Raw genomic sequence first — 13,067 nt, forward strand, 5'->3', positions numbered from 1 at the left:
ACAAGAAAAAAATAACACACTGTAACAAATAGGCATAGTCAAGCAAACTAAATTAACAGTGACCATGTCAAAAATTTATGTCTCTTACTTGTACCTTGAGTGTCTGTAAGGAAGTGGGTGTAGTGTATTTTATTCTACATCTTCTGGAAATGTGGTTTGTTTACTCCTTTGATCAGAGTTCATTGTATAAATTGTTCTTTTATAAATTGATCTCTTAATTCTGCTGAAGTTCATACTACCCAGGATTTTCAGAAGTTGTATTTTTTTGTCATTTCTTATGACAAAATAATATTCAATTACATTCAAATACCACGTTTAGCCATCCAAGTGATGGGTACCATCCCCACACCTTTAATTACAGTTCTTTTTTTTTTCCTTTTAATCTACCCTTCAGGATCAGGAAGTTGCTTACAAAGCAACTTCCTACCTAAGAGTCATCCTCCCTCTTCCCCACCCTTCACATAGAGTTTGTTGTATTTCTGTAACAAACTGTACATTTACCTCTTCTTTGTTTTAAATAAGAGTGAGGTTAGGTGGCACAGTGAATAGAGCACCAGCCCTGGAGTCAGGAAAACCTGAGTTCAAATGCAGCCTCAGACACTTGACACTTACTAGCTGTGTGACCTTGGGCAAGTCACTTAACTCCAATTGCCTTGCCTTCCTCCTCCCCCCCAAACAAAAAAATATTAAGTAAGAGATTCATCTGATGTCCCCTTCCCTCACCCCTTTCTCCATGTTTATATACTCTTCTTACCCACCCCAAATATGAGAAATAGCAGGTCCCACCCCTTTCCACACTACTGTATTCCTTTTATTCTTCCTTCTCTTTCTTCTCCACAAAGCCTCCTAACAGAACCATTCTGCCCCTTCCCTCAAGGGCCTCTGTTGTTTTTTTCTTTCCTTTTAAATTAATTTATTTTTAGTTTTCAACATTCACTTTTATAAGATTTTGAGTTCTAAATTTGCCTCTCTCCCCTACTTTGTTTTTCTTTTTAAACTCCCTTTGTAAGTTTAAAGTCTCAGCTAAAGTTTCTACCTAGGGGCGGCTAGGTGGCTCAGTGAATAGAGCACCAGTCCTGGAGTCAGGAGGACCTGGGTTCAAATCTCACCTCAGACACTTAACCCTTACCAGCTATGTGACCTTGGGCAGGTCACTTAGCCTCAATTGCCCTGCCTTCCCCTCTCCAAAAAGCAAAAAACTAAAAAAAGTTCTACCTAAAATCATCTGGTGTTCAGAGCCCTTCACAACCTAATCTTTCTCCTATCTTTCCAATCTTCTTATACCTTAGTCCTTAGCACATATTTTTTGATCCGGTGACACTGGCACCCTGGTCGTCCTGAAACAAGACCCTCCAGTCTCTTGTGTCTAAGCATTTTCTCTGACTGTCCATCATTCCTAGAATGCTCTCCCTCATCCATCTCATCCTACTGCCTTCTAACTTCCTTCAGCTCTCAACTAAAAATCAGTTTTCTATAGGAAGCCTTTCCCAATCCCTCTTAATTCTAGTGCCTTCCCTCTTTTTATTATTTCCTATTTTTCCTTTATATAGCTTGTTAGTATATATTTGCATGTTGTCTCCTCCACTAGACTGAGTTTTCTTGAGAGCAAAGAGTGTTTTTTTTTTTTATTTTGTTTGTTTACCTTTTTTTAGCATCTTCAGTGCTTAGCATACTGCCTGGCACATAGCAAACAATTAATGTTTATTGATTGACTGACTCTGGTCTTTTCATCAGAAATGTTTGAAAGTTAATTAAAGTTAATTAAATTTAATTTTTAAAAGTTAATTAAAGATAATTAAATTTAATTTAAATTACAGTTAATTAAAGGTCCATTAAAGGACCATTTTTTCTCCAATATGATTATACCTAGCTTTGCAACCTAAGTTATTTTGGTTGTAAGCCTATATCTTTTTCCTTTTGGAATTTTATATTCCAGGATTTCTTGCTTTTAGTAGAAACTGTCAGGTCTTGTTTGGTATTGACTGTGGTCTTTGGTCCATGAATTACTCATTTTTGGATGTTTAAGTATTTTTTCTTTGACATGGGAGCTCAGAATTTTTGCTATAATATTCCAGGGTCCTTTCCTTTAGGGTTTTCTTGAGGAGGTAATTGGTGGATTTCTCCTCTTTTCACTTTTCCTCCTTGATTCAATCAAATCCAGGCAGTTTGATTTATGATTTCTTAGAATACAGGATTTTTTTTTTAATCATGTTTTTCAGGGCGGCCAGGTGGCACAGTGAGTAAGAGCACTGGCCCCAGAGTCAGGAGACCTGGGATCGGTTCCAGGCTCAGATACTTAACACCTACACAAAATAATTTTAAAAATAAAATAAAATAAAATCATGTTTTTCAGGAAGTTCAGTGATTCCTAAATTACCACTTGACTTCTTTTCCAGGTCATTTTTTAATATTAAATATATTTTCTTTTTTTTCCTCCATCTTTTGATTTTGTTTTAGTATTTCTTGCTGTCTCATGGAATGATTGATTTCTGTTTTGTCCATTTTGATATTCAGGGAATCTGTTACTTGGGTATGGTTTAACACTTTCTCTTTATTTTCCTTCCACTTACTTCCCCCAGAACTTTTATTTCACTTTTTGTATCATGTTTTATTTTTCTTAGGAATTAACAGTCTTTGTGGAAAATATATATTTTTTCCTTGGACTCTGTTTGTAGTTGTTGCAGAGCTAATCCCCTTTTGGAGATCTCTAGAGCTACAATAATTTTTTATACTAATTAGGGACTTTCTTGGTTTATTCATCTCTTTAGTTTTAGTTGCTGAATTTGGGCTTTGTGCCATTTCTGGGCTTCTCCCCTTCTACTGTACTTTTGAGTGGGGTTGTTGGCCCTTTGTGATCTTGCCTTGAGTTACTTGGGTTCTTCCACTGACCTCATCATCAACTTGAAACTACTCTCTTCACTGTTACCAATCATCTCTTAATTACCAAATTTCATGGCTCCCAATCCTCTGCAGCCTTTGACACTGCTGATTATCCTCTTCAACTATATATTCTCTTCTGTGTTCCTCTGAGAAAGGGAATAAACATTTATATAGCACCTCCTATGTGTCAGACTTGAGTGCTAAGCACTTGACAAATATCTCATTTCATTTTCATAACAGTTCTGTGAGGCAGATGGTAGTTTTATCCCCATTTTTACAGTTGAAGAAATGGAAGCAGAGTTTAAAAGAATTGCCCAGTGTTACATAGTTAGTAAGTGTCTGGAGCCAGATTTCAACTCAGATATTCCTGAGTCCAGACCCAGTGCTCTATTTGCTGTGCCATGAGCTACCACGGCACCATTCTTCTTCACTAAATCTTCATCCAGGTCATGGCCATATCAGTCTCTCAAAGCTCATTCTAAGGCTACTTCTCATCTCCCTCTATACTATCTCACATAGTGATCTCATCAGCTTCCATGAGTTCAATTATCATCTCTATGCAGATGATTTCTAGATCTGCATATCTAGCCCTAATCTCTCTTCTGAGTGCCTATCCATCATCACCAAATGCCTTTTAGACATCTCAAATTGGATGTCCCATGTACATCTCAAACTAAACTTGCCTAAAATGGAACTCATCTTTCAGGTTGCGACATCTCCCCTAATCATACTTCCCCATTACTGTCAAAGGCACAACCATCCTCCTAGACATCCAACCCCACTCATACCCCTCATATCCAGTCTGTTGCTGAATCTTGTCATTTCTACCTTAACAACATATCTAATATAGGTTTCCTCTCTACTCACACACCCTGGTGCAGGCCCTTATTACCTTATATCTAACAGTTCCAATAGTCTGATGATTAGTCTCCCTGTCTCAATTCTCTTCCCACTTCAGTCTGTCCTGCACTCAGCTGCCAGTGGTTTTCCTCAAGCACATATATGACCATGTTTCATTCCCCCTATTCGGTGAACTCTAGTGATTCCCTATTACCTTTAGGATGAAATATAAATGATCTCTAAGGCCATTCATGACCAGTCTCTTTTCTATCTTTCTACTTTTTTTTTTTTTTTTAAGCAATCGGGGTTAAGTAACTTGCTCAAGGTTACACGGCCAGGTGTTTCTGGGTGGGTGCTAAGTGTCTGAGCCCGGGATTCGATCTCCAGGTCATCCTGACCCTAGAACCGGTGCTCTTATTCGCTGTTCTACCTGGCCGCCCCATTTCTACTTTCCTCTTATACTTTACTCCCTTCCATTGCCTCTAAAAATACAGTGACACTGCCCTTTTTGCTGTTCTTTAGATATCACACACCATCTCCTGATACTCGAAAAGGAGTTTCAGATAAATGTCTTAAGACTGGCTTTAAGGGAGAATTATATAAATTGATATCTAGAAGGGAGAGAAGCTCTTTGATATTCTCTTGGACTGATCTGGATATGATCCCGACCTAGGATTTAAAGTGCTGTACCTGTATAATCTTGTTATATTTAGTAAAAGATTCTTTTAAAATTATTATTTGTTGGATTTATCATAATTATTTAACTTCTTCAAATTCTAAGTTTAGATTTGCTGTCAACTAGCACTTGGCCTAAAAGATATCAAGGAGAATAAGGACTGAGAAAGGCAATGGGATTTAGCATTTAAAAGAGTATTGATATAAAATGAAATTAACATGGAGTTTCTTTTAAAGGAGGAGGGGCTTATAACCCTAGGACATGTTTTTGAAGGAAAGTCAAGAATAGTAAGGACTTATCTCTGTTCTGATGTGATTTCTCAATAATTACAAATGTTCTTCTGTCCCTGATTTCCCTATTGCTGCTTGACATTTTATTCTTAGAGAAATACTAGTGACTAAAGTTGCTTCTGTTTGTCCAGTTCTGGTCCTAGTTTTTTAATATTAGACATTGGTTTATTTCGTGTATCTGTTATTTTCCCCATTGTATCCTTAGACACCCCAAATTCCAAGGACATTGTTGTTTTTTTATGGAAAATATTAACTACAAAAAATTTTTGTTGCACATTATAAAGTAAAACTAATGATAAAAACATTCAATTATTGGTTGCTTAGTAGGAATTTCAATATATATCATAACAGAAAGGCATTATGTAAAGCAAAATATATTATAAATAAGACTTGGCATTTTAATATTTAAGCCAAAGTATTTTTAAACTCTTAGTGGTAGCATGATAAACAAACACTTAAAATAGTACTAAGTTAAATAGCAGGAGTTAAGGATCAGGATGAACAGAGGACCTTTTACCACATTTTTAAGTGCAATTTTGAAACATTCTCTTAGTTAACATAAGATTTACTTCTTGACATTTGATACTTTTCCTCTTCCCCCCATCCTCCTATCAAGGATCCTTTTTAAAGAAAGAGATTGGTTTTAAACAGTAACATCAAGTTATTTCCAAGTAACACCTTTCCTCTATAACACAAATTTCCTTAGCTCAGCTGTTTACTTTAAACAAACCTTTTGAACCTTTTTTCTACAAACTGGTAAAATCAATGAAATCTAAAAGCATCCTTTATTATCCTATATGAAAAAAAATGTACATTTATTCATTTAGTTGATTTAGGATTATTACAAGATAAGCAATTTATTTACCCATATGGGCAAAAGCTTAACATCAATTTGTCATATAAGGGAAAGAATCTTTTTAGTTTTTCTCCTACATTAAGGCAGATAGGGTATGTTTGTTATGTTCCATTGTATCATAGTTACATACTCCATAAAGGCATGTAACTTGATGTACATCCAGATGTAGCTTAGGCAACAAACATTTCTCAGTACTTGGTAAGCCATTTTAGTTGGTATTATAAGCATCTTTAACCATTATTTGAATAATAAAAGAAATACACACAAAAAAACTTTTGGTGTTCAAGCAATGTACCTATTTCTTCACATTTTTTCCTCTTGTTCTTTATATTTTTCCATAGCTTAAATTAAGACAACCTTCTGATACATGCATTAAGCAATTTCCATTGATGCCTTTTGCCAGCCATTACTCTCTCCTAAAAAATACCAGTTGACTTAGCTATTCCATGCCAGGGAAGGATGCCTCTTTCCTTTCTGTTCTCTGCTTGTTCAGTGGACCCTTGAGTATAGCCATTGACTTTCTCCTAGTCAGTGGTCAAAATAAGGACTTTGACCTAATTAGCAGTTCACTAAGAACCTTTCAAGACTGCTTCTTGCTCAGCAGTTTGCCAACCTGTTAGCTCCCATTAGTTTGGCCCCTTTCTGCTCCTTCTTTCTCTCCCACCCCCACTCCCTTTCCTATGTGCCATGTGTACTTTTATGTGGTTGAGTGTGACTGTTTTGGGTGTTTTTTTGCCTTTTGTTTATTTTGTAGTAGCCTCACTTGTACCTCAAATCTGAGAAACTCTGGGGGACACATGTTCCCTCTCTGAAACATAGTTTTGTCATACCCAACACAATGTATTTTCAGACTGCTATAAAAAAAGAGAAGATACTGTATTGTTTTTGAGAGATGAAATTGTGCGATAAACTGGTTATCTCACTGTATTTTGAATGTTAAGGAATGATGGTAGAATAGACTTGTGATAGTAAAATTGAATAGCAAGACCATTAAGTTTGTTTATTAGTGGAAGATTTATAACTCTATTTAGCTGGCTTTTAATGTACCAGAAAGTCTCTATTAATGCTTTTTCACATAAATGATCTTCATTCAACCCATAACTTGCTTGTTTTTTGTGATATCACCACCTAGTTGATAAAAATCATCATCTTTCCAGTAATTGTCTGGTATTTTTGCATAATAATCCGAGCACATAGATGTGTAGTTAAATATCTTTTTATGATTTGAATGTACATACCCAAACCCCAGAATATAGTCATTGCATTCTTTGGCATAATTTTATTTTCTTGTACAATACTCATTCCAAAGTCAGCTATAGAACTATCCACCTAATCTCAGTGTCCCAAGCAGTTCTCTAAGACTATAGATTGCTAGTTAGGTGCTAATTTGCATTGGTAAAGGGAGTTTCATGGTTTATGTAGATATAGTTTCTTATGCAGTTCTAGGACAGATTTTAAGCCTATGTTATTATACTAATTGTTTTTTCTATGTAATAAGTATATGCTATCCCATTCTTAAAAATAATCTCTGATATGGAGTGAATGATGATTTCTACTGGGAAGATAAAAAGTCATCTTATGCTTGGAAAAGCTAGTGAAGCATTTTTTACAGACTTGCAAGGATTTTGTTTTGTTTTTTAATAGTTGGTGAGCTTATTTAGTCTCAAGACACCTACCATTAGAAATTCAGTATTCACCAAACCAGGACTAATTCCACTAAATGGCCTAACAATATATCATTTCAGCTTTGTATTTATCTCCTTGCCACATGTAACAAGTAGGAGACATTCCCTATGGTCCACATCATACACCTTAGAAGAATGACTTTTATTTATACTGGGGCCAAACTGGTTGAGAATGTGAGTCTAGAAATCCTGGGGTACCTGTTAGTGATTTTCCTAAAATTTCCTCAACCACAGAGACCAGTACTCCAGTCTAGTATTGTAAAGACCCTGGATTGGATTTGTATAACTTATCAAGGCATTTAGATTACATCCATAACCTGGATATCCTGCAACAAGTTGGTACTTCAGAGGTGAGCCATTCAGTACCTTGTGTCTAGTCATTTAATGAAATAGGCTTCAAACTTTTCTGAGCATGCACCCCCAATATATGTATATTTACTTATTCACAAATGTGTATGTATGTATGTATGTGTATATATAATATGCACACACACATGCATGCATGTACATATGTACACTACTGTACTGGTAATTCTATATATTATCAAACTTACACAGAATAGAAGTTAAAGTAAGATGAAGTGTTATTGTTGTTGTTGTTCATCCTTCATTCTCAAAGACATCACAATGTGATGACTTGCATGTGAATTGGATTTAAGTAAGGCAGAGCTGCACAAAGGGAAGAGGAGTTCACCTCACTGTTTATAGGCTTGAATATTAGTTCTTTGTATGTTCTTTCAGACTAAATAAAAACCAGTCTCATATCTCATGACTTAGGGGCCCAAGCGTTTGTGATGGTGAATTAGGCCAACTTTTTCTCCTAAAGTCAATAGAGAGTCACTAGAGTTTGAACAGGGGAGTGATAATAGTCAGACTTGTGCTTTAGAAATATCATTTTGGGGGTGACTAGGTGGCGCATTGAGTAAGATCGCCGGCCCTGGAGTCGGGAAGACCCAGGATCGGTTCTGACCTCACATACTTAACACCCACACAAAATAACTGGCCGTGTAACCTTGGGCAAGTTACTTAACCCCAATTGCTTTAAAAAAAAAAAAAAGAAAGAAATAGCATTTTGGCAGGGGGGTACAGCAGGGATTGCGGTGATAACAGATTTGAGGCAGAGAGACAAATTAGGCTCTTGTAGTGAGTAGTCCAGGTGAAAGGTGATAAAAGGTCTGAATGAGAGTTGTGACTAATGATTGGAGAGAAGGAAATAGATATGAGAGATGTTATGAAGGTAAAATGGATGAGAATTAGCAGATGATTAGATGTGTGGAGTAAGGGAGAGTGAGAAGTTAAAGAGGTTGTGAATCTGAGTGACTGAAAGGATAATGGTACCCTCAACAGAAATAGGAAAGTTTAGAGGGGTGTAGGGTTTGAGGGAAGAAAATGTAATAATATCTACAGTACAGATCACAACCTATCCATGCATCCTCTTTCTGTGTGACTCACTCTTAATCCCATTTAAAACAAAACAGGAAGCAGGGCTTTTACTCATGGGTCAATATGCAAGAGCACAAAGTCCACTGAGGGGTGCCAGGAGGTTACCTGGGGGGACAGGATATGGGTATACTAGGGACAAGGGGAATTTAACTGCTTTTGGTGTGAGTGTACCATCATGGTTAGATTGTGGGCTATTCTGAAGGGTCATCTTTAAGATCAGAAGAGGAGTCAGAGATGGGCAGTTTGCACAGCCATGGGAGGCTAGCAGCAGGAGGGTTTGGAGTGAGGGAATGATGGATGATAATAAGTAAAGGGGGCAAGTAGAGTTTTGTTTGGGGAGGGGTGAGATGTAACCCATATTCCCGTCCATTAATTAGGAGTCATGCCATGGCCCACTAGGGGTGCAAGTTTTCCACTTTGGAGAACACTGGTTTAATGATATGTTTCATTCAAGGAATATATCAAAATAATTCTGAAATGTCCAGCAAAAACTCTTTCCAGTCTTTAGTTTCATGACTCATGTTTTCCCATCCAGATATGGTTATAAGCTTGATGTGGCTTAGAAAGAAGTTTCCTAGCATTACACTTGGGAAAAAATTTCTTAGAATGTAGACATATTAAAAGTAAAATGAAAAAGCATAGATTTTTCACTTGACCATATTTATTGTTGTCTGTTATGTTTTTTTTTAAACTTGGAAAAGTCTTTGGGAGGATTCTTGCCTTTCAGTAGTACTAACATAAAGCATTGGGAGTTATGATAATATTCTTTTGATAGAGTAAATATTCCATTGATCAAAGTTTTCTTTCTTACAGAAACTCTTCGTTATAATAACTTTCAGCAAACACATAGTAGAACAGATGGTGGCTCTCATTGGGTGAGTAATTATAAAACTAATAATATTTTTACTGTTTGAATGAGAGGAAACACACAGGAGGTAGTAATAAGATAATATCTTTGTGAAAATCTTTTATTTGTGGAATTGCAAAAGGAACTAATTAGGTTGTTATATACATGGCTCATAACTTTTACTAGACTATAAGCTCTGTGAGGACAAGGACTTAATTTTTATTCTTCTTTGTATAGCCCACAACACCCAGCATAGTACCTTGCACTCAATAAATTTTTTTTTTTTTTTGCCTTTTGGAGGGCAGTTGGGGTTAAGTAACTTGCCCAAGGGCACATTGCTAGTTTCTGTGTTAGGTGTTTGAGGCTGGATTTGAACTCAGGTCCTCCTGACTCCAGGACTGGTGCTCTACTCACTGTGCCACCTAGCCACCCCACTCAATAAATATTCTTAAAATAAATACTAAATACTAATTGAGTTGGTGACTTAGATTTTATTTGAGCTCCCATCCCTTTTTGTCCCATAAAAGATAGTGTGAAATTCAAGTGGTCTTTGTTTAAATTTAATCTGGCTACTTATTCTTCTAATCACAAATTATACTTAAAATAATCTTGAATCTTACAAAATTATAAAACCTTTATCATTACAGAGAAAAAAGAACTTATGTTTGTGACATATGAATTTAGCTCCTTTTTTCACACCCATTTTTCTTAATAAATTTTGTAATGTACAAACTCATGTTGACTAGTTTTTAATCAAAAAGGATTTTTTAAAGTGCCTATTATATATTCTCTGAGGTAGAAAGCATTTTTCATTATGTGTCCCTTGAAATTGTCTCGATCATTGTCTTGCTGAGAATAGCTAAGTCATTCACACTTGATCATCATACAGTATTGCTTTTACTATGTATAATGGTCTGCTGGTTCTTCTTACTTCGTTTTGCATCAGTTTTTGTAAGTCTTTCCAAGAAAAAATTACTTTCTTTTTTTTTACTTTATCAAATGCTTTATTAATTTCTAGTTTATATCATTCATTTCTACAAGATTTTGAGTTACAAATTTTCTCCCCGTTTCTCCCCTACCCACCACCCCAAAATAGCGATCCCCACTGGATATCCCCGCCTCCAATCTGCTCTCTCCCGTATCTTCCCCCATATCCCCTCCGACTTTCCTGTAGGATATGGTGGATCTCTATGCCCCATTACCTGTATATCTTATTTCCCAGTTACATTTAAAATAATATTAATAACAGTGTGTGTGTGTGTGTATAATATATATATATATATTTTTTTTTTTAACATTTTATTTTAAAACTTTGAATTCCAGATTCATTTTCTTCCTCCCCTGTCACCCACCCTTACTGGGAAGATAAGCAGTTCAATATAGGTTGTACATGTGTAGCTATGCAGAACATTTCTATAGTGGATATATTGTAAAAGACTGACTATATTTCCCACCATCCTATCCCACCTCCTACTTGTTCTATTCTCTACTTTGACCCTGTCCCTTTTCAAAAATGGGTACTTCCAACTTCCCTCTCCCCCAGCTTGCCCTCCCTTCCATCATCCCCCCTCTCATCCCCTTCCCCCCCTACTCTCCTGTAGGGTGAGATACCCTATTTAGTGTGTGTCATTCCCTCCCTAAGCCAAATTCAATGAGAATAAGGTTGACTCATTTCCTTTTGCCTTCCTGTTCTTCCCTTCCATTGTAACCATTTTCCCTTGCCTCTTCTATATGATATAGTTTATTCCATTCTGTCTCTCCCCATCTCCTCTCATTATATTCCTCTCTCACCTCTTAATTTCACCTTTTAAGTATCATCCCTTCCTATTAAATTGGTCCTGTGCCCTCTATGTATACCTGTACACATATATACACACACTCACATATATATTCATACGCCATATGACATATATATGCACACATTTCTATTCCCTTCAACTATGCTTATACTGAAAAAAGTTTCATAAGTTACAATTATTGTTTTTCCATGTAGGAATGTAAATAGTTCAACTTTGATGAGTTCCTTATGATTTCTTTTCCCTGTTTACTTTCTCATGCTTCTCTTGCTTCTTGTATCTGAATGTCAAATTTTCTATTCAACTCTGGTTTTTTCATCAAGAATGCTTGAAAGTCCTCTATTCCACTGAATGACCATATTTTCCCCTGAAACATGATACTCAGTTTTGCTGGGTAGGTGATTCTTGGTTTTAATCCCAGCTCCTTTGACCTCCGGAATATCATATTCCAAGCCCTTTGTTCCCTCAGTGTAGAAGCTGTCAAATCCTGTGTTATCCTGATTGTGTTTCCACAATATTCAAATTGTTTCTTCCTGGCTGCTTGTAATATTCTCTCCTTGATCTGGAAATTCCGGACCCTGGCTATAATATTCCTAGGAGTTTTCTTTTTGTGATCTTTTTCAGGAGGTGATCGGTGGATTCTTTCAACCTCTATTTTGCCCTCTGGTTCAAAACATCAGGGCAGTTTTCCTTGAGAATTTCTTGAAGGATGATTTCTAGGTTCTTACTTTGATCATGGCTTTCAGGTAGTCCAATAATTTTTAAATTATCTCTCCTGGATCTATTTTCCAGGTCAGTGGTTTTTCCCATGAGATATTTCACATTGCCTTCTATTTTTTCATTTGTTTGGATCTGTTTAATAGTATCTTGATTTCTCATAAAGTCACTAACTTCCATTTGCTCCAATCTAATTCTGAAGGAATGATTCTCTTCCGTGAGCTTTTGAGATTCTTTTTCCATCTTAAATTTGCTTAAAAAGCAAATTTGGCTTTTTAAGGCATTCTTCTCCTCATTCTTTTTTTGAGCCTCTTTTGCCATTTGATTTAGTCTGTTTTTCAAGGTGTTATTTTCTTCAGTCAAATTGTTGACTCTCATTTCATAATTTTCTTGCATGGTTCTCATTTCTCTTCACAATTTTTCCTCCACTTCTCTTATTTGGTTTTCAAAATTCTTCTTAAGGTCTTCTATGGCCTGTAACCAGCTCATATTTTTCTTGGAAGCTTTTGGTGCAGAAGTTCTGACTTTGCTGTCTTCCTCCTGTTCCATGCTTTGATCCTTTTTGTCCCCAAAATAGGAGTATAAAGTTGGATTGCTCAGTGTGCTTTGCTTCCTTTGCCTGCTCATGTTGCCACTCAATTACTTGACTTTTGAGCTTTTTGCCACAGTAGAACTCCACTACCAGACAGAGGAGCTCTGTCCCAATCGCTGGGGTTTTCTCAACTGCTGGAGCTGTTAGTTGGATGCCTTCTCTGAAGCCTCCACAAGCTGTGGCTGTTAGTCACACACCCCAGGACCCCCACCCTAGACTGCAATCCAGATCCAAGCAGGTTAAAGCAAGAATGATTACTCCTCAGACTGGTCCCCTACAGTCTGTAAGCCAGGAGCTGAAGCTGCCACATGGAGGCAGCTGCACAGCCGCAGCGCCTCAATGGCTTCTCCCTCCAGGGGATAAAGGCCGGACCTCACTCCTGAACAATTGGATCCCCAAGTCCACACTGCACTGACCTCTCACTTTGTCCTTAGCATCTGTGTGT

The 13,067-nt window shown here is 36.8% G+C and overlaps 1 protein-coding gene across 2 annotated transcripts in view; it reads left to right on the forward strand.

The window, feature by feature from the left end:
* The window catches only part of VMP1 (vacuole membrane protein 1), a 157,121-nt gene that overhangs the window by 124,262 nt on the left and 19,792 nt on the right, over positions 1-13,067 (forward strand). For both annotated transcript variants that reach the window (XM_069078016.1, XM_069078017.1), the window contains one exon: positions 9,484-9,545. In XM_069078016.1, the coding sequence (XP_068934117.1) occupies positions 9,484-9,545 (62 nt within the window). The remainder of the gene's footprint in view (positions 1-9,483; positions 9,546-13,067) is intronic.

Source organism: Petaurus breviceps, unplaced genomic scaffold (assembly GCF_028583685.1).
Source record: "Petaurus breviceps papuanus isolate PSGF00001 unplaced genomic scaffold, PetGlider_PUasm1.0 91023, whole genome shotgun sequence".
In the NCBI taxonomy this organism is placed as follows: Eukaryota; Metazoa; Chordata; class Mammalia; order Diprotodontia; family Petauridae; genus Petaurus; species Petaurus breviceps.